This window comes from Solanum tuberosum, unplaced genomic scaffold, assembly GCF_000226075.1.
Source record: "Solanum tuberosum cultivar DM 1-3 516 R44 unplaced genomic scaffold, SolTub_3.0 scf00126, whole genome shotgun sequence".
Classification (NCBI taxonomy): domain Eukaryota; kingdom Viridiplantae; phylum Streptophyta; class Magnoliopsida; order Solanales; family Solanaceae; genus Solanum; species Solanum tuberosum.
This window is the reverse complement of record NW_006239051.1, coordinates 781,932-801,951: the sequence shown is the minus strand read 5'-3', so window position 1 is coordinate 801,951 and position 20,020 is coordinate 781,932. Positions and strand designations below refer to the sequence as shown.

Sequence of the window (20,020 nt, the reverse complement as noted above, 5' to 3'; positions counted from 1 at the left end):
CCACCCCCCCCAAAAAAAAAAACAGAGCACTTCTGTATGTTTTTTTAATCTAATAACTAATTTCTGACAGGTAACCAGTGAATTCGAAGAGGAGTGGACTTTGGGCAAGGTAGAAGGATGGGAAAATAGTGGTCAGGAAAATGGAAGTGCTCCAGAGAATCAAACTGTGATTGATCTTGATTATTATAGTACAGCTGAAGAGCTGATGGTAGTGGGACCAGAGAAGTTAAAGGAGGTATGGAAGTTTCTTTAAATTGTTTCTCATCTATTTTTCTTTAATGGAACTTGAATGCCTTCAAGTTTTGGAACACATTGAGCTGAGGATATACCAACATTCATAGGAGTTACAATGTTATTTTTGCACTTAAACTTGGGAGTTATGTGTAGCTGATCTGATTTTCTGGATGTAGAAAGAAGGAAATGTGCTGTACTAAGTGACCAATAAAAAAAATGTTGTACTTAGTATCTACTTGATCTGGCTCATCCATCAAAGCAAACTGATACTGATGGTTTGACTTGAGTCGATAATTTGATTGGGAACTCATATCCTTTATTAGATTTCTTTTACAAGTTTGAAGTGAATCTTGAATTTTAATTACGTGCACCCCCAGTTTGTTTTGTTTTTATAATTACCACAGATTATAACGTTGAAATGGAGTGACAACTTATTTTATTTGTACACAAGGCATTTAAGCATATATTTCTGGATAGTTTTATGTTTATATATAGCAACTCTTATAGCCTTTTGTCGGAATGCTTACTGCAGCTTGTTTGCATTTTAGTTTCTTCAGACTATTATAGGTCAATTGTGATTCAAACTCAATTGCTCTTGGACTGAATTGTGGCAGATGCTTAGGATGTCAAGTAGAAGTATGCAATTGAAATTGTTAACTCCCAGGTTCAAGAACCCTAATCTTTATTCAGTAGTCTCCATCTTGAGAATGTTCTGGTCTCAAAAGACAATCTATTACAGAAGGTTTCTGTAAGTAGGCGGTCTAATCATTCTAGTGCTTTTAGTGGTAATAATCCATGTTTCCTAATCCTTTCCGATTTTCACTTTAAGCTCTTAGTGTTTCTCATTCCAGTGATAATAGTATCGTCAATTAGATCTTTGGTTCTCCAATCTCCTGCATTGTAGTCTCCATTCTTAAAGACATTGTTTTGTCAAATCTTTTCTTTTTCTCTGGTTCATTGGAACTTTTTCTTTGTATTCAACTGTTTTTCGTAGTGGCTGTATGGTAAATGCACATTGAAAGAAAACTCTAGACAGATCTTTGACTATTACTTCGTATTTGCATGGAGTCTTGGACTGTTTGATAGTTGGGGATTCCCTTCGCCTATTAATTTTGCAATTTTGTGAAAACAATCAAAGAAAATTGCAATTTGTGAATGTGTGGGTTTTGGACTTTTGATTTTACCAAATCAAACTTCTTATTGGTGGGCTGTTTAGAAAATTGCATCAGTTTCACATTTTCCTATTTGCCCAGATTTTTCTTTAATTCTCTTTGCCTGCCAGTTTTTATGTTCTGTTTGTTCCATGTACTCCTTATATTTGTCATTCCCATGATGCAAACTATGTTATATGGTATTAAATATTGGTGCAAGACTTTAGTGTGCTGGATGTTGATACGGAACTTCAATGTTGTGGCATCTGTTGTAGGCATTGGGAGCACTGGGACTGAAGACAGGAGGTACTATTCAGCAACGTGCTGAGAGACTTTTCCTTACGAAGGTCAGTTGCAAGCATCTTTACCCAAGAATAAACTATTCTCTCCTAGATGGTTGAGGATTTGATTGCTTCTTTTTACTCATTATTTGTGAATTGGTTTAGACATGCATAAATTTGTTGCTTGATGTTTTGACAGAATATCTCGCTAGAAAAACTAGACAGAAAGCATTTCGCAAAAGGTTCGCGGAAACCAGAACAAAACGGTGTTGTTGCAACTCCTCACGTGGGTGATGTAAAAGAGATTGCTCTTCTGGAAGCCAAGATAAGAAGGCTATGTGATCTGTTGGATGAGGTGGGTGACACAACACTTCTATTATCTCCTGAAGGGAAATATATCTGAGGCAACATGCTCACATTTGAATTAATGTGGAGTAAATTCAGAAAATGGATTCTTTATGCACCACCTACTAACAATTTTTTGAGTCATGTTTGGGAAAGATAACAAGCATGGTGTGCCGATCTATGTTATGTCAAATCCCAGAGTTGGTGCACTGACTCTTTTTTTATTTTTTATTTTATTACCTTGCAGACAATTGTGCGGACAAGAGAAAATGTTGAGAAAAAGCAGGCTTTGACATATGAAGAAATGGAGGCAGAACGTGAAGAGGTAATTCATGAGTAACCTGTAACCTTTTTTGGGAAAGAAAACACCATCATAAAAGAGATCAATGCCTTGATTTAAATAATATTTCAAGTGAACAAATGCCAACTCTTTTCAGTTGGCTTTATGTAGGATTTGTTGCCTTCTGTTTCTATCTCAAATTTTGCTAAGAATAATTGGTAACCCCCCCCCTCCCCCATCTCTGCCCCAGAACCAACCAACAAAACCAAACCAAAAAAAAGGGAAAGAAAGGAGATGATGTCCACCTTCCAAATGGAAATTTCACTTGTTGTGATTTATCATTAAATTTTTGAAGTGTCCCATTTTCCCTCTTACCATCTGAATGACCAAAACATGTCATCTTCTCCATCTTAAACCTACTCATCAGTCATCTTAACGAAATTCATTTTTAAAATTCCAACATAATGCGTTTATCCAAAGCAATATCCTAAAAGTGTGTTTAGAGTAAAATACACATCTGGTCTTTCTGAAACCATTTTTTAAGTTTAGGTTCTATTTGATTGCACTTAATGAAGACTGAATAATTACTACTTTGTTTTGTCCTTATGCCTGGTTGCTAGAATAGGGTCTTAGACTCACATTTGACTATCACTGCAATTTTGTCCTTATTAACAAAGAGAAGTTACACAATTTAAGAAGTCAGGGGACATGTGATCTATTAGTTACTATTAGTCAGTTACCAATTTTTTGTTCTTACTGATGTGTTGTTTCATTATTAGACTAGTAATTCTGATTAGAACTGAAGAATAATCATAACTGGAAAGAATATGTACAGTACCCCCTTTTTTTGTTTAATACATATAACCAATGAAGATGTTTTATTTGCTTTAGTTGAGATCATAGCTATTAAAATGGACGATACAATGGAATAGCCCCTTGGAGTTTATTGCATTGATTATTAATAAAGTGGATTGGAGAATCAACAGAACCATAAAGTATGCTCTTTAGGGACCTTTGGTCACACTAATTAATTGGTTTTTAGGATATGTTGCCGGATATATGAGTTTTCATCCTTTCTGACAACGATGCTGTCTCAATGATTTCTTTCAGGACGATGTTCAGGCTGAGTCTGAGAGTGATGATGAAGACCAACAAATTTATAATCCTCTGAAATTGCCAATGGGCTGGGATGGGAAACCTATTCCGTACTGGTTGTATAAACTTCACGGTCTTGGTCAGGTAATTTCTTTTGGTGTGTTTGGTAGGCTGCCTGCCCTTTGGTTTTTGATGTCTGTCATGGGTTGGTGATCACATTGCTAATGCTGTTCTTCTTCTTCATTTTTGCCGAGTGAAAATTTTCGTTGAATTTTACAGTTTCCATTTGTATTTTGGATGTTGACTTGTATTATCACCTTACAATGTCCAAATTATGTATTGAAGATTGGAATCTTCGGCTTTTAGCTCTTGAATAGGTATTTGACTTGGAGTAAACTTTGCTTGGGCGCTGGCGATGGTCTTCTTTTTGTTCTCGAGGTCCTTGTTAAGACTTGAGGTTAATTCATCACAGATTTGTCATACAGTTCGTATTGTTTAGAACTTCTCTTTTGGAGATGAAATTCACCCCTTCTCTGAACCAGGCCCTAAAAAGTACAATTAAAAACTTCCTTACCTGCCTCAAAAAGAGCATGGAAAGGAGAAAAGAAAAAAGGATTTCTCAAAAAATTAGTAGGGAAAAAAGGGACAAAAAAGGGGTCTTGAAGAGGATTAGAGGAATGCTTCCACAGGATAATACCTTTTTTTAACTTCGATTTCTAAATGGTTACAACTGTGCTTGTTGGATTAATAGGTCGTTGTCTGCTGCTGATGGTTGATTAGCTTTAACATTCATCTCTATATTCCCCACTTATTTTGATATGTGAGCTCGCTCTTAGGCACTCTTGTATGAATGATTTCAGGAGTTCAAGTGTGAGATATGTGGGAACCATAGTTACTGGGGCCGTAGGGCTTATGAGCGACATTTCAAGGAATGGAGACATCAACATGGGATGCGTTGTCTCGGTATCCCAAATACTAAGAACTTCAATGAGATCACATCAATCGAAGTATGTTTCTCTAAGCTGCATTTTCAGTTCAGCATTGTCACAATATAATGTTTGTTTAGTTTTCTAGATTTTAAACTAATTAAAACATTTGCTGTTCACAATCAAATGAAATTGCAAAACAATTGTAGTGTATGCTATTCATCTGAAAGGCGTCTATATAACAACACTGATAATTTAGAACTGAGGGGAAGTATCCATTTACTTTTTGCTGTATTCAGCACTCTCATAGTGCTTCTGGTTCAATAAAATTATACCTTTACCGATCACAATAATAAAACTGATCATTTAGACATCAGTGTTGCTTATGTTGGCTTAACGAGTGATCTCTCTAATGTAAATGGATGTTCTGGATGAAGGGAAGGGAGAGAAAGAACAGAAGAGATTCACATTATTTTGCCTTAATTTCAAAGGAGAGAAAGACATGTAAAAAGAAACACCAGTTTGTTTGTACGAACGTAAATAGACCTCCTATGCTATGTTGTTTGTGATAATTCCTTTACCTTCATTTCAATCATTTTGTAAAACAAAAAACAACGGTTCCCTCCTCCCGTTTCTTTTTGTCCTGGTTTCTGTTCCTCGTCTTCCTTTCCTTCGGATGTCTTGCTTTTGATTTTTTATTTATTTTATAGGCCAAGGGTTTTTGGGTATTAGCTGAAGCATAAGTTCTTGCATGATGTTTGTCATGGTCCTGATAAAGTCAGCACAAAAAGTGTAAACAGGTGATAAGTTGGTAGTTATAAGCCCATCTGTAACTTATCTAATAGCCATTTGAGCTCCGACTTACATGTTTGGACAGACAGTGATGCCTTTCTGCTGTCTAGGCTTCAAAGAGACCTTACCTCTTCCTCGGTCCGTCTTAACCATGTCTTAGCTTATTTTACTGTCTGATGCACCTTTCTTATTGTGTCACAGGAAGCCAAGCTACTTTGGGAAAGAATCCAAGAAAGACAAGGGGTGAATAAGTGGCGCCCTGATCTTGAAGAAGAATATGAAGATCAAGAGGGCAACATCTACAACAAAAAGACATATACTGATCTTCAACGCCAGGGATTGATATAGATGGAGTTCATCATTCCATTTGGTGGTATGTTGCTTTATTGGTTCTAGTTGATCTGGGTTGGAATGTTCTGCTCCTCTTTGCTTAAGCATTTTCTTTTTTTTTTCCTAGATGATTTTGGACAAGACCAGATGTCTTGATTTTGGTTGAGCAAGCACTTATTATTCAGTAAGCGATAGTTAATGAATTATTCCAGAGATATGATTCTCATGTGATATGATGTATTCACCTGGTAACCCCTCTCAGAAGTTACTTGGAATTTCGAATTCACTAAGTGGGAGACCGAGAGACGAGACAGAAACCTCTATTTGGAATGAATGGAAGGGCATGCATTGGTATGCGTGAGGATGTTTTTAGATGGGCTATTTATTGTTAGTTTTTTTTTTTTGAAACAGAGTCGTGGTCTTTGGTCTTTTGGTGTGTGTGTTTTTTTTTGTTTGATGACTAGGGAAACCCGCAGCAGCATAAGGTAAAACTCCCGTTCCTATGCGATAGCTCGCAAACCACATAGGAGGGGTAACCTGTACTAGGCAAGCCAGGTGCGACGAGCTCGATCCAGAAGGCCTTTGATCTTTTGGTGTCTTTCATGGGCCATTTGGGGTTTGAATGAAGACATCCGAATATTTCTGTATTCACTGTTATCTGTACTTTTAAGCTATAGTAGTATAGTAAATGAACCAAGGCTGGCGCATCTTTATTGCCAAGTCTAGCTCGTCAAATTCTTCGCTTCATATCACATGAGAATTTATTCCAGAGACATGGCAGATTTTATTATTAGGCGCAACAAAATGTTTGTCGCTAGTTCTTCTAGCCTAGAAAGAACTACTTTGAGAAATAAAAAAAAAATTAAAAATTGGACGTGTTAAAAGATAAATTTAGTTTTTAGAAGTAAATGAACTTAGATGAAGTGGCATTGGCGGTTTTAACTTTTTTCGAGATCAGTACGCAGTAGACGGACTGGTCTGTTTTGGTGTTTTTAACTTTCATCTGCTCCATCCTCCGCCCCGTCTGAAGGATTAAAGTCGTTACGTGGGGAAGTTATGCCTGGTAAGACACATAATTTGTGGCATACTTCTAAAGACATAATGTGTTTGAAATTGAACTTATATTTTATAATATAGTAACTTATGTCTGACTCTGACATAATCTATGTCGGAGATATTTTTGACCACCTTTTTAATTACTTATAACGTTAAAGGGTAAAAATTAAAGACCGAGAGAAAAATTGAAGTCCCCCACTGCCGAAAAAAGAGAGAAGGTATTTGTATACCCCTTCGCCATATAATAAAACTGCAGGCCGCACTGTAATGAGCATAGATCTTTTGCTAGAAAGTTGGTGACATAGTAAGTGAGAATCTCTGTGATTTTAATACACAAATCCTGGCTTCTATTCTTTTACCAACTCCCTCTGTTACAGAAAGCTAAAAATATCATCTTATTTACAAAGTGAATGAACAAACTTTTTTTCTCACAATCAGCTGTCATTTGTACATCTATGGAAAAAGAGTGCAGATCCATTTACACTTCGAAGGACAAGCAATCTTGAATCTAAATATGTTCCGCAAATGATTTTTGATAGATCGAACATTTCAGGAGGTATTTGAGTGCGTACTTCTTGAATTGCTTTCTGTGCAACTTCCATGTTTCCACTCAGTGGTTCATTAAGACTCATCATCACATCGATTTCATCCGATACAAGTTTAGCTACAGAAAGGCTGGAAGGGATTTTGTTTATCGGAATCGCTTTCCTCCACTTTTTACTAGATAACCTTTTCAGGACCGAAGCTTGAGCATCCGGTGTAGCTGACGGAAACTTCGAGCTGATAGTTTCCTCCTTAAGATATAACCGTCTCCCAGCTCTCAATCTGAAAAAGGAATCAACTTGCAATTTCCCCCCTACACCAGACTTATCATGAGCCCAGTCGCGGCCAGCCATAACAGTGAAGCTAATGTGTGAGGCAACTGAAAATGTTGTGTTAGGTTTTGACACTTTAGATATCGTTAGGTATGCTTCCCGAATGAGTACTCTAACAGAAGGCTGTCGAAGGGTCAACCCTATATGTCTTCCGGTACAATATAACAGGCGCCACTTTCCAGGAAGCAATCCCAGCCAATGCTGCACATCAGTAGATACTCATTCAGTTGCAAGTGTAAGCACATTGCTCAAGGCATAATAGGTATCATCAAGACCCAGGAAGCAATTCTTCCCAATCGGACAAACGCAAGAATGCATCACTACGTACCCTAAAAAGCAATAAAGACAGTGCAATAAATATACCCTCACACAGTACTAAATGCATACATTTCAAAATGTATACCCTCACACAGTGCAATAAAGACAGTGCAATAAATATACCCTCACACAGTACTAAATGCATACATTTCAAAACCAGATCAAGTGGAGCATATTAATAGAAAGAAACAAAGCTTGCAAAAAGGGCACCAGATATGAGGTTTTAATCAATTTGCAAAGTCAATTTGTAACAATTAGGCAGCTGAGAAAGACCACTGAAGAAAGTTAACAAATAAATGTTATGCTCAAACATCACGGAGGAGACCTCACAACGCAGATTATTGCCCAAAAAAGACCAGCATGAAGTGCATAATATGTGATATTTTAGGTGAGAAACTGTAATACAAGCATTGTCAAACTGTCTGTACGTGAGAAACAAATGATGCAGAAGTTCTTCTCTAACCAAAGAACATAAAGAACTCGTAATAAAAGAAAAGAATTTCACCTTTGGCTTCGGATAAGGATTTAGCATCTCCATTAATTCGACAAAATGAGCAAGCCTACTTCGCTGGAAAAAAGAAGAAAAACAGAAGAAAGAATAGATGAGCACGTCTTTTAGTTTCTGATCCTACTAACAGATATGGCAAGATGAAGAGATTAATGATCAGAGAAATATAGTAATGACGAGCTAAATAGAATTATAATTTGATAATGCTTGAAGACAAAATTTGAGGGACACATTTTAGAAAATCTGACAGTTCTTGGTTTTCCTAATGAAAATAAGGGCCCAGTTGAGTAGAAAGACAAAGTAGGTGTTTGAATATGAACTTAAGATAATGATTTGAAATCATTGATTCGGGTAGAGGTTGATTTGAAGTTGAAATTGTGCTGGGACATGCAATCTGAACTCCAAAAGTTGCACTTTTTATCATAAACATGAAAACCCCACAATTTGTGAGAACTATCAAAACTTCCCCAAATTACCATCAAAGAGTTCCGTCACAAATGATGGCTGTCAGAGATAACTCTCACTGGCGGATCAGGACAGCCACAACTTGGCCGGATTGAGCAGGTGGCTGTTTGGAGAAGGAGCTAGTTTTTGGGTAAAGTAGGCTTGGTAATTACTATTGCAATAATGTGGGTCTTTTTTTGCAAAATTTAGAACTATCGGCCAAGTTGAATCACAAATTTGGAATTGAAATACTACCAAAATTTCAAGTGGAAGAAGTTTGTTCAAAATATCATAAACAAACACAAATTTCAAATCAAAACTTCAAATTTGAAGTCAAAATTGCATGTCCAACCCCTCCAAACAATAACAATATATTGAGATGGAAAGATTATAAACTCCACCTGAAGGAGTAAAAAGCATAAGAAGCATAGATAATTATAAACTCAGCTAATAAGAGGGAAAAAAACTTCAGATGAACTACTCTTCTGAAAAGGAAACGTTGAATGCTTAAAAATAAATGGGGAAGCAGGTTATTTGTACCCATCGTAAATTTCCAGAACAGTAAACAATAGGAGTGAAGCACACTGGAAATTCCAGCTGAAATAAGGAGGTATGTTTTTCAAATAGACCGTTGAGAAACTAGGAGGGGAAATAGAAGTGATTATACTTAAAAAATCAAATACTCTCTGTAGTATCAAATCGACTATTTCACCACTGATAAGGAAATACTTTTCACGATCAGCTGACAGTTATTACCTGCTGTTGCCCATAAATATATTCCTCTGCAATTCGAACAGTGGTTGAGCCAAGACTCCATCTGATTAGATCAATAGAAGGGTTCACACGCCATTTTGGTCCACACAAGAAGGGATGCCTCAGAGCATTTAAGCAACTGCGAAATATCAGTGTACAGATCATTAATGCTTATGTAAGTTTACATTACTGTCATTAACTTGACTATCTATGGTGGTACTCTAGTTAATAGTGCCGTTTGAGAAATAAATATCAGCACTTGAAATAAATTTATCTAGAATCACGTACATGCAACCTGTCCTGCCTTTTAACTTATAATGTAAAAATTCTTATTAGCTACTCTATTAGAGGTCACGAACTCCCATTTTACCAAGAAAATTCATCATTCATTAGAAGATGCTTCCCCTTGATCAGCAGCCCCCAATATAATTTTTGAAGTTCTGATAAGATACATGTTCCTCCAAAAATCTTTCAAATATTTAAGTAACTAGGGCTCTTGCAGAAATCAGTTAGAAGAGTACCCATTCTGTCCATTTCAAGAAAAATTGCTCTAGCCTCTGGACCATAAATTATCATCTAACAGAGACTGGTTTTAATTGAGCCTGCATAGCTTGTAATAAAAATTAATATCTGATGCATGCATATGAAAGTTTCCAGAAGGCATCATCAAACCGTAGTGACTCAGTCTACCTTATCCTGTCCAAAGGTTTAGGTGCAAGGAGTACTGAAAGCAAATGCCAACCTGCACCCCAGTTCCTATCGAGTATCTGCAAGAAGAACAAAAATCAGTATATTACCAAAAAATGGAAAGAAAACTGTGAAGAAAAAGGAGAGAGAACTTGTCTTGAATTATTGTAGGCAATATCCCAGGGGGGCTCTTACACAGGACTAGAAATAAGATAATATCAAACTACATGAAATAGGGAAAAAATTATTAAAAAGGGAGAATCACCTGAATAAGTGAATTACATCCACCTTTACCTAAGTGAATTACCAAAATAAGGCTACTCAAATTATAAATGTTTTACCATGTGTTAGTTACCATCTCCATGCTTCGTTATAGCAAAGATGAACTATGTGATAAAAAAATACTCATTTACATCAACCTTCATATGTTTGAATCCACCCCATCATAACTCATTTTTCTAATCTAGTAGGAACAGGACCACGTCATAAGAATCCTCAGTAAATTGGAAAAGCATAACAAATCTTCTTCAATTATACACTCAAAGAATAACACAAATAGAAGAGTGGTTTTGAGTTAAGCTAGTTGGGCTATGACACTCTTACTAATGCATCTTGACTTGAGAAAATCCTGTACGAGTTGAGACATGACTTTTTTATTAACTCACACACTTCTAATCTTCATACCCGGCCATTTGACACCTTTTGAGAAATGTAATATTTGGCTGACACTCTTGGAAATTGAGTAGCACAAAGGAACTTACATAATTATGTTCATAGAAAAAAATAGAGGTAGTTAATAAACATGGTCAACAAAAAGAAACATTAGACATAATTGATTATAACTAATACTAATTCTCTTGACTTTCAGCAAACAATAATGGAACGATGACCGATAAACAAGGGACCGGGGTACTAACTTGTATACCAAAGTTTCCGGCCAAAGAATTTCTTTTTACAGCATGCAGAAGAAACTCCCGCAAACAGGAGAGATCATTTCCCTGAAGATGGTGTGAACAAAGTTATTGCAAGTGAAAGCATGTATATGGGAACATCTAAAAATAGTGCACAACCTTGGTGAGGAATGCTTTGAACTTAGCAAAGATCGTTGGGTCCATGAGTTCCCTCAAAACCATTTTTGCCATGATGAATCCAACACATCTTTGCAACAGGTAAAAACAGATAAAAACTCATGAATAGCTTGCTTCACGCTAAATAAAAAACATAAATATCTAAGCATGCACTCATACCTCATGTCAAATGCAATCATCATTCTCCTCCTATCCATATTGTCATATGATGTGTTATCCGCAGGATCAGCCTCATTAAAGTCAGAAGCATTTCCCAATATACCTACCTGATAAGAAGAGGTCAGTTGGAACACTCCAGACAAAAAGAAATAAAACTCTTCTTCCCAAATTGGAAAAGTTTAAATGTAACCAACGAAAGGCATATTTTAGTTTCAATTTTCAAGTATAGCACAATGTTTCCAAATTGAACCATATTAGCAATAAGTATCAAAACCTAGCCATCAGAAAGAAAAACAAAATGTAGGGATATTGGGGAATGCTACTTAAGAGTTTGTAAGTATCAAAACAAAATGTAGGGATCATTGTCCTTTTGGAGAACAGTGACTATCCTGATCTAAGTAAGCACTCTTGCAATACCACAAAAATTAGCATCTGGATGAACTAATAAAAAATTTGAACACCTGGCATGTATTGATCAAGTATGCTGAAGTACTGTCAAATGTATGCATTATGCATGCATTCTATATCTTGTAATAATTAAGACATAGCTCTAGTTTCACTGAAGAAAACTTGTCTCTTCCACCAGACAACTTGGAACCTACAGAGAGTAAAGCCTTGATTATAATTGAACATATTCCTTTACAGTTTAAGCCATAGAGTCTTATGTGCAAGCATCCTAGTGTTAGCTGCAGTACTTTGTCCTTAATGTACTAATACTATCCAATCCCTACTACAATAGACAAATTGAATGACACTCACCTTAATATGTTTATCCACCGCGCTAATGTGCAAATTTTCAAGCCTCAACTCTGTATGCGCAAGGCCATGGCTGTGCACATAGTTCACCTGAGAGAAAGAGAGTCAAGGATCAATCAACAAATAGAGAAAAACTAGTTATCTAGTACCTGTTCAGATAAGAATTGACACACACAGCACATACTCCAATCAAGAGATCCCTCATTAAAATTCGGATTAGCCGCAGTTGCCGAGAAATAGCTGGCCCTCCTATAGTATCATCCCCCACCCTTCTAACAGACTCCTGATCTAGGGAAAGAGTAGCTTCTAGAGTTGGAAGCCAGTCAGATCGTTGAAGCCAGTGTCTCAATGAAGCACTTCCATGATGCTGAGAGAACAAACCAAGGTCCTCAAAAATGTCAACTATATGAAAGTCTAAAATAATACACAAAGAAGAAAACTCATTCTGTTATTTAAACAGGTGCATAGTACTTGTATTTAGTTATTTCTCAGGCACCTAAGTGAACAAGCATGAAACTAGAAAGTACTCAGAAATTTGAGACTAAGCTAGTATATTTATCTTCATTATGTTATCAAGTTGAAGAATAGTCCCTTAAAAATAAACAATGAGCTTAACGTAGAAATCAGCATACCCCATGGACTAGGGTGAATGAACTCTTCTCCTCTATCATGGATGAGCAGATATACCCATGAACTTGCATAGAGTACGAATGATACATGAGCTTACGACGTGCCAGTCTCTTCAACACCTAGAACACATGGACTATCAATAATCAATGGACAAATCACTAGGCATTTCCAGAACTGATAAACAAGTTAAAAAAGCAATAGCTACGTGCAATATACCTCTATTGCACGATGTCCTCTCCGCTTGGCTCGAGGACTTATAAGTTGTCTAAGTACAACTCTGGTCTTATACAATGGACTGCAGTTATTGTTGAAACCAAGAAATGATGAGTTTTACTGTAATTCAGTCTTCTACTGAAAATTGTACCTCAAGGAAACCACTTACCTATGAGGATCATTCACCATTGCTTCAAACACCATTTCATCTCCCTGCCACAAACAAAGCACAAAATACAACCCAATATTAAGCATCAACCAGCTACGACATTATACTTCAACACGAAAACGTTTTTACTGTTCTAATAGAATAATCAAGGAGATTCCATTACCCTGCCACCAAGGCCAATGCTGACACGATTCCGTATCTTAAAATCTGACATTTCGAACTTCGTTACATGACTGAACTCATCCTCTAGGGAATCACTGCTACTTAAGGTTGCTGCATTCTCCTCCGATTCTAACGGAGAGATAGTATTAGGCAATGAACAATTCACTTCCAACCTTTTCCTCTGAATCGGAAAGTCCGTTCTCCCAATCATAGGCCATAGTTTAAGACTAGTCGACGAATTAATAAAGCTGACGCAACGTCCTTCAACATATTCCATTTTTGGAGTTGAATATACTCCGATAGCCGCCATTTTACGTCGAATTCTCCACGATCAAAGAGATGCACAAACAATTCTCATCACAAAACTGCAAAATAACAAATAAACAGAAAATTAGGTAAAATGAAGAAAATTAGAAACGAATCAAATTAAATTGAGCTGATGCAACTGTGTTGGATCGTATTCATAGATTCATCTCAAAATTTAAAAAATTACCAAACCTAGCAAACAAAATAGAAAAAATAAAAAAAAGTTGAAAGTTTTGACTTACCAGTTATAGAGAGAGAAGAAGGAGAAAAGCTTAGAGAAGTGAGGGAAATATTGTGTACATAAATAGTAAGAGAAGAAAACGAAGCTTGTGAGAGTGGCGTGTAAGACTTAAGTTTGAGGCGTTTCGACACGAGTCTACCGTGTGTCTACGTTCGCCTATCCAAATATCTACTACTACTAGCATACATCGAAATGTTGAGTTCTAATAAGTTTCATATCATTTGACTATCGTAGTTTATAGAAATTAGATTGAGGATTTAAATATAACCCTAAGAAATAGGAGTGTGTAAGAAGGAGAATAAGACAGTTTTTGTAAGGAATACTTGATTATTGACAAGTGAATGTTTATCTGTCACTGTGGAGTGTGGAGTGTGTGGAAGGGGGGGACTGAACTAAGGATTAAGGAAACAAGGAGGACGAACTTGTTCATTTTTGTAGATAAATGAGGGACTTAAATTGCAATTTCTGTAGTCAATCATAACATTTAATTTCAGAATCAAAATAAATAAATGTCTATTTATGTACACATACCAATTACCATCATCATATATATAACTAGGAAAAAAATTTTAGTAACAAAAATCAGCTTTACCCCTAACTCTTGTTACATACAAAAAAATATTTCTCATTTTCATCACAAAAAATCTGTTCATCCGATCTAGAGAAATAGCTAGCCGACAGGCAGTCAAATTACAGAACCAATTTTTCTCATGGAATTTGTAGCTTTCAGATATGGATGTAGCACAACTCACAACAAATCATACATCAACGATGAAGTTTTGCTATTTCCCTTGCACCCCTATCCCATCCATGTTGTCAACCTTGTATGAAGTGGTAATTCCCACCATTACAGGTACGAAGTAACTTTGCTTATGATTTTTTTTCTTTTTATTGTTGCTTGAATTCCTATGTCTCTTATTCAACTTCATTGACCACTAAGCGACATTGTCAATGTTGGTCTGGTAACTCGTAACTTTTCTTATTTTTTTTTCCGGAGGGGGAGGGAATAGGTGTTTAGGGTTTTTTTTTATGGAGAAACTTGAAGTCGAGGGGAGGGGATGAGGATTGAAGATAGTACAGTGAAGATAAAAAAAAAAGAAAAGGAATTTGCTTGAATCTTTTCTTTTGATTTTTGTTACTCTCCCACAAAATAAAGAGAGAAGGGGTTTACATATGTGTTTAACGGCAGAAGGAGGAAGAAAAAAAAAACTATCTGCCTTGTCTGAATCTATACATAAAAACTCAGACCCAACTTTTGCCAATATTATTGAGACCCCAAATCATCTATGGAAAGAAATACCCTAGAAGAAACGTAACGCTAAAGATTACATAAATTCTGTAGAATCACTAATTATAGCAAGCTGTGAGGTCAGGTATAGCATAGCAGAGCGCGTAATGGTTAGATCTTCTGGAGGTAAATTTTTTTTTTATGGAAATGTGAAACCTAATTCATGAACTTTCTGCAGTTTGGGGCTTTACACAGGCAAGGAACCTTGAAATCCTCACATTCGTCTGGTTCAAATAAGTAGTCGTACCTGTCAGTATTGCAGCCAAATGAAATATATCAGGGGCGGACTTACTAAATGTAGGCATTAATTTGTGTGAGCGTGTGAGTGCTGCATGCTTGTATGAGAGAGAGAGAGAGAGAGAGAAATACGTTAATTCATCACCAGCAGCCACATTTGCCTTTGCGATAAGTACAATCCGACTCTCATCAGCTCCTACACTCATGATCCGTGCATAGCAGTTTGGCATGCACTGTGAAAATAACAAAGCAAACCCACAAAAAGACTGTAAGAGGACTCATTGATTAAGGTAACTTGAGAACGAAAATACCGCATTCATTGACTTGCTAAATTTGCTGATCACAGATGTATTATAGGACAAAAAATATGGCTTGAAAGGGGAACATAATTTCTAGCATTCTCAGGAGACTTTGCCATGATAGGACATACATAAATATTTGCTGAGTATTGAAACATATTTATCAAATTAGGAGTATATTTAAGATCCAATCAGACAAATATTCACTGATATCAGATTAGATTCAGATTACAAACAATCCTACTATAATCTTGTGGGGTTATGATCAATACTCAATTTCTTTCCCTGTTGAACCATCAATGAGATTAATACCATTAAAGAAGTAACCACATAATGGGTTTGAAAATGATCTCCTTCAGTTTTAGAAGACGAATTGCACCTGTGTATTTTATTTTCTTTTACCTAATTTAGTTCACTAGCCTTTGCTTTTTCAGTTGCAGGTTTTGATAACAAGGAGCAGCACAAAAATCGGTAACACACGAAAAGAACACGGAATACAAGATCACTTTCTCAAGAAAAAAGAAGAAGAATTAACAAGATCTACAGAGCATGATAGAAGGGAGAAGCACCATCAAATATATAATTCTAGTTTGATTCCACATATGAAGAGAAGAGTCGGGTACAATGAAAGATAAGTGATACTTACTGAATGGTTAATTAAACGTGCAATGTTTCCCTTATCAGTGGCATCAACCACAACTTCTTCACTAATCTTAAATAGCTGCACAAGATAATTCGGCGACATTAATTGGTGCTTGTGACAACATACATGTTGGAGAGAGAGCACAAAGAAAGGAGTGAAAAGAACCTACATAGCAATCTTTTCCCTCAACACGATATCGTGCCTCCCTCAAATCTGCAACACTGCGTCTGACCTGCTCACCACGATACTCCAGAACCTGAAACAAGTAAATGTATGCTCCACTAAGTGACTTCTAGATTTGATGCTTAAGTAATTAGAAATACGAGCACTTCGGTTATTAACTGATTCTCGACACAACAAGATGATCTGTAGCATACTCAGGCAAGGAGGAACTACATCTCATTGGAAGTGTTCACAGGTTATGACACAAAAATCACTGACTATCAAGAATAGCTCCTCATGATGAAAAGATATAGAACTCCATTTTCATGCCATTACACGGACTGCCATTTACATCTTTTCCTAATATGATCAAAGTATTGACTAGGGATAACTGTAACAACTACAAAAGATTTATATACCATCTCTCCTTCTGGGATATTTCTACGAGCAAACAAACCCCATCTATGTATCCCAGATCTACCAAAGCAAACCCGATCATTTTCTGTTCTCTGCAATTGCAAAAATAAGATGTAGATGTTGAGAAAGTTAACTGGAAAACTGTTAACTTGATGAACAGAGATATTAAAAAGAATGCCTGCAATTCACGAAGCCGCTCCCTAAAAGTAGAAAATGTTTTGGATCCCCTGACTTCCTGTTAAAAGGGGAAGAAAGGAATAACATTCAAAATCACCATGGTAGCTAAGAGAAGTGACAGGAGATCATCACTTTACATAGGAAGTCAGGAAGGAGGGAGGGAAGGCGGAAGAAATTTACTCTAATAATGCTCAAACTCCGCATTGAACTTGAAGAATGGTGACAGGGTCCCCTCACGTGGTGAGCAATGGCAGTTTCTCCTGCTCCCTGACAAGTGAAAAAATAAGGAGATTCATAACTGGCATCCCTTTAGGATGATTAAACAAACCAGCAAATTAAAAATTTGCAATCACAAGGCAGATATGTGAATGTCAATTAAAAAACTTAAAACTACATGCATAAGATACAAAGAAGCATGACTTTATCATTACCAGGGAGCATAACTAGAAAGTTAAAGGTAGCTAAAAAGCATGATTAAAGGCAACTATTGTTATTAGACTTATAAATAGAACAAAATAAGCAAATTGTAGATAGATATTCACAATAAAGTTAGTTCTTATATATCCAATGTCTAGCGCAAGCGGATGCTAATAATGAATTCACTCATACAGAGTTTTAACAGTTCAAAAGCCAAAAGGCAACATGTTTTAAGTTGCCTAGTGTCATAAAGACTCAAGTAGCTAAATAAAACATAAATCTTTCATTTCCTTCACATTTGAATTAATAAAACTTGGAAGCACCAATCATAACACTTCATATCAGTGACATGGTGTAGTACCTTATCACGCAATCGATTATAAACACGACATTTTGCTGCAGAGAATGGCTCAATCTCTTCTGTCTCTGCTGCTGGAGCCTCCTCAAGTTTCAGTCTGCTTGTTGAAATTAGACGTGAACCTGTGCGCTTATTGTTTTGAAGAAGGCTTCTTGCAGAGAATACCCCTTTGGGAGTCTGAATGATGAGAACAGTATCTGGATTAGGAGCCCTGTAAAACCACGAAGTCATTAGACTTGAAAGCCCCCATTAAATATCACAGCTTGAATAATCAAGCATCCATTATTTTGACTGAAGCAGTTCTCATAAATGACTCTCGCTTCCCTCATTCTCCATTTCTAATCTGTGATCCAGAGAAAATGGAGCGAGCAGTACCTGTGGTAGGCACAATATGAGACCATTCTTGTAACCTGCTTCCCATTTTTCTCCGAGCAGTGTAGCTGCAGGTTGAGAAGTATTAACATCCAGGAGCGAATGACCAAGTAAAAGGATAGGGAAAAATAAAGCTAAAAGTGTAGAATGCATTGACTAAACAACACAAATTAACTAGTCATTGTGTCAATTTAAATTTAGCACCTAAATCAATGACAAAACAGATTTACTAGATAAGTAATCTCACCTCCATGCGATACCCAGCCCTTGATGCGCACATGGCATGGTAATAAGTCGAGCACTTGCAACATTGTGTGCAGGAACCATGAATTTGTTTGCAGATCACACATATCTGAAATTTACAAAATCAATGCTCACTTCAGAGTTCAGATTCAATAGCAGATTTCTTGCTAGTACATGATGTTTTCCCATTTTGATTCGAGACTCAGATATGTATCACACCTATATTAACTGGAGTAATAACACCAATCTGATAACATATTGCACTATAGACGATCACATGACAAGGTAAAAGTCTTATAATTGTACATTTGTAATATATATCAATCGACTGATTTGGTGAGGAGCTCTTTCCACTCTAACGAGGGGATCCAGTGCATTAGTGTTAGTAAGATAGCACCCAGAGGAGCTCTTTCCACTCTAATAAAATATTGTTACAATGTTTGCCTCTACAAGCAATGCTCCCTTTAACAGGGCAGGCTGAGTTATTCAAATTGTCAAGCATCCACCATATGTTTTCGTTTTCGTAATGTCCATTGTGAGGTCTCGATTAGTAAAACAGCAACACAAATATTTAAAATAGAACATAATATCCTTTAAATTTGTGAAAGAAACTTGGCACATAAATCATCAGCATAGATAATGTTAGATTTAGCATGGATGATACACAAATATTGCTACAGAAAAGTTTCATGATGTATGGTTATGAACTCATTTTACATTTCACTTAAACCATTTCAGATTTGAAATTTAGGTGAGGAAAAATCGAGATATCTTCAAATTTTCTTGCTTCCATCAGCTATCCCGGATAGAAATCTCCTAAGCAAATAATAGGAAATGTGATATGTAACATATTATGTCTTTTTCTTAAGAAGATAAAAGGCTATGTTACAACTTACACGCTATTGTGTCATAACACAATATTTTCTGCATGACTCAGAGCCATTTTCCTTCTGGGATAACAGTGAAGTGAGGACCCCCGAATTTACACCACAAAGTAGAATAACATTTCCAAAAACAAAAAACTTACCTTTACAAAAGAATTTGAAGGGATTCTCAAAATTCCAACTGCAGGCTCCATTTTCTCATCACTAGCAAAACAAACTTCAGGTTGGAACCAAGCACAAGTAATATGAACCCACAATTGCTGTATATCTGTGGGCTTCAAAGCACCTCCTAAATTAATCAACAATCTTAGGTTAGTAATAGCAGGTGAAAGGTTATGGATTTGAGAACAGTTTGGCCAAATTCCAACAACACTATAATTAATGAAAAAGATAGTAACTAGTGGCATGCCTTTCACAGGACACAGACAACACTCCCGTTCAATCTCAGGAGTCTCGCAAGATCTGCAGACCCATGAAGTGAAATCACGAACATTTCTTGCTCCATAGCATTCTTGATGAACAGCAATTTGACACCTGATGGAAAATAGAATTTCAGTACCATTGTTTTCTTTAAGAAAAAAATTGGACTATCATCTTAAGGCTAAGCAACATTTGCAAAGAAATCTACAAGGAATTATGCAATTACTTGAGTAACCCACCAAAAAATATAATGAAACCTCTTCATCAAAAATAATAATATATATATATATATATATATATATAT

At 36.4% G+C, this 20,020-nt stretch overlaps 3 protein-coding genes and 1 long non-coding RNA gene across 4 annotated transcripts in view; 2 read left to right on the top strand and 2 right to left on the bottom strand.

Moving 5' to 3' along the window:
• Positions 1–6,169, top strand: part of LOC102580192 (splicing factor 3A subunit 3) — a 9,756-nt gene extending 3,587 nt beyond the window's left edge. Inside the window, exons 6-13 of the mRNA XM_006350499.1 lie at positions 71–235; positions 1,661–1,732; positions 1,866–2,021; positions 2,259–2,336; positions 3,402–3,530; positions 4,247–4,393; positions 5,306–5,477; positions 5,562–6,169. Of these exons, the coding sequence (XP_006350561.1) occupies positions 71–235; positions 1,661–1,732; positions 1,866–2,021; positions 2,259–2,336; positions 3,402–3,530; positions 4,247–4,393; positions 5,306–5,452 (894 nt within the window). The 3' untranslated portion in view covers positions 5,453–5,477; positions 5,562–6,169. The remainder of the gene's footprint in view (positions 1–70; positions 236–1,660; positions 1,733–1,865; positions 2,022–2,258; positions 2,337–3,401; positions 3,531–4,246; positions 4,394–5,305; positions 5,478–5,561) is intronic.
• Positions 6,170–6,799: 630 nt separating this feature from the next.
• LOC102579867 (probable plastid-lipid-associated protein 14, chloroplastic) lies at positions 6,800–14,091 on the bottom strand. Its single transcript, XM_006350498.2, has 14 exons — positions 13,801–14,091; positions 13,254–13,617; positions 13,091–13,134; positions 12,925–13,003; positions 12,711–12,827; positions 12,263–12,445; positions 12,082–12,168; positions 11,323–11,429; positions 11,146–11,233; positions 10,993–11,073; positions 10,079–10,155; positions 9,392–9,527; positions 8,189–8,251; positions 6,800–7,566 (listed from the first exon to the last, which is right to left on the bottom strand). Exons 2-14 carry the CDS (start codon positions 13,560–13,562, stop codon positions 6,925–6,927), a joined length of 2,013 nt encoding a protein of 670 aa, XP_006350560.1. The 5' UTR covers positions 13,563–13,617; positions 13,801–14,091; the 3' UTR covers positions 6,800–6,924.
• Positions 14,092–14,191: 100 nt separating this feature from the next.
• LOC102579321 (uncharacterized) lies at positions 14,192–16,760 on the top strand. Its single transcript, XR_367537.2, has 2 exons — positions 14,192–14,652; positions 16,064–16,760. It is a non-coding gene; the product is annotated as an uncharacterized lncRNA (long non-coding RNA).
• Positions 15,099–20,020, bottom strand: part of LOC102579543 (histone-lysine N-methyltransferase ATX4) — an 11,237-nt gene continuing 6,315 nt past the window's right edge. The window contains exons 12-23 of the mRNA XM_006350497.2: positions 19,706–19,830; positions 19,440–19,585; positions 18,417–18,521; positions 18,173–18,237; positions 17,801–18,008; positions 17,203–17,289; positions 17,024–17,080; positions 16,848–16,937; positions 16,436–16,522; positions 16,270–16,344; positions 15,457–15,557; positions 15,099–15,334 (exon numbers count right to left, since the gene is read on the bottom strand). Of these exons, the coding sequence (XP_006350559.1) occupies positions 15,244–15,334; positions 15,457–15,557; positions 16,270–16,344; positions 16,436–16,522; positions 16,848–16,937; positions 17,024–17,080; positions 17,203–17,289; positions 17,801–18,008; positions 18,173–18,237; positions 18,417–18,521; positions 19,440–19,585; positions 19,706–19,830 (1,237 nt within the window). The 3' untranslated portion in view covers positions 15,099–15,243. The remainder of the gene's footprint in view (positions 15,335–15,456; positions 15,558–16,269; positions 16,345–16,435; positions 16,523–16,847; positions 16,938–17,023; positions 17,081–17,202; positions 17,290–17,800; positions 18,009–18,172; positions 18,238–18,416; positions 18,522–19,439; positions 19,586–19,705; positions 19,831–20,020) is intronic.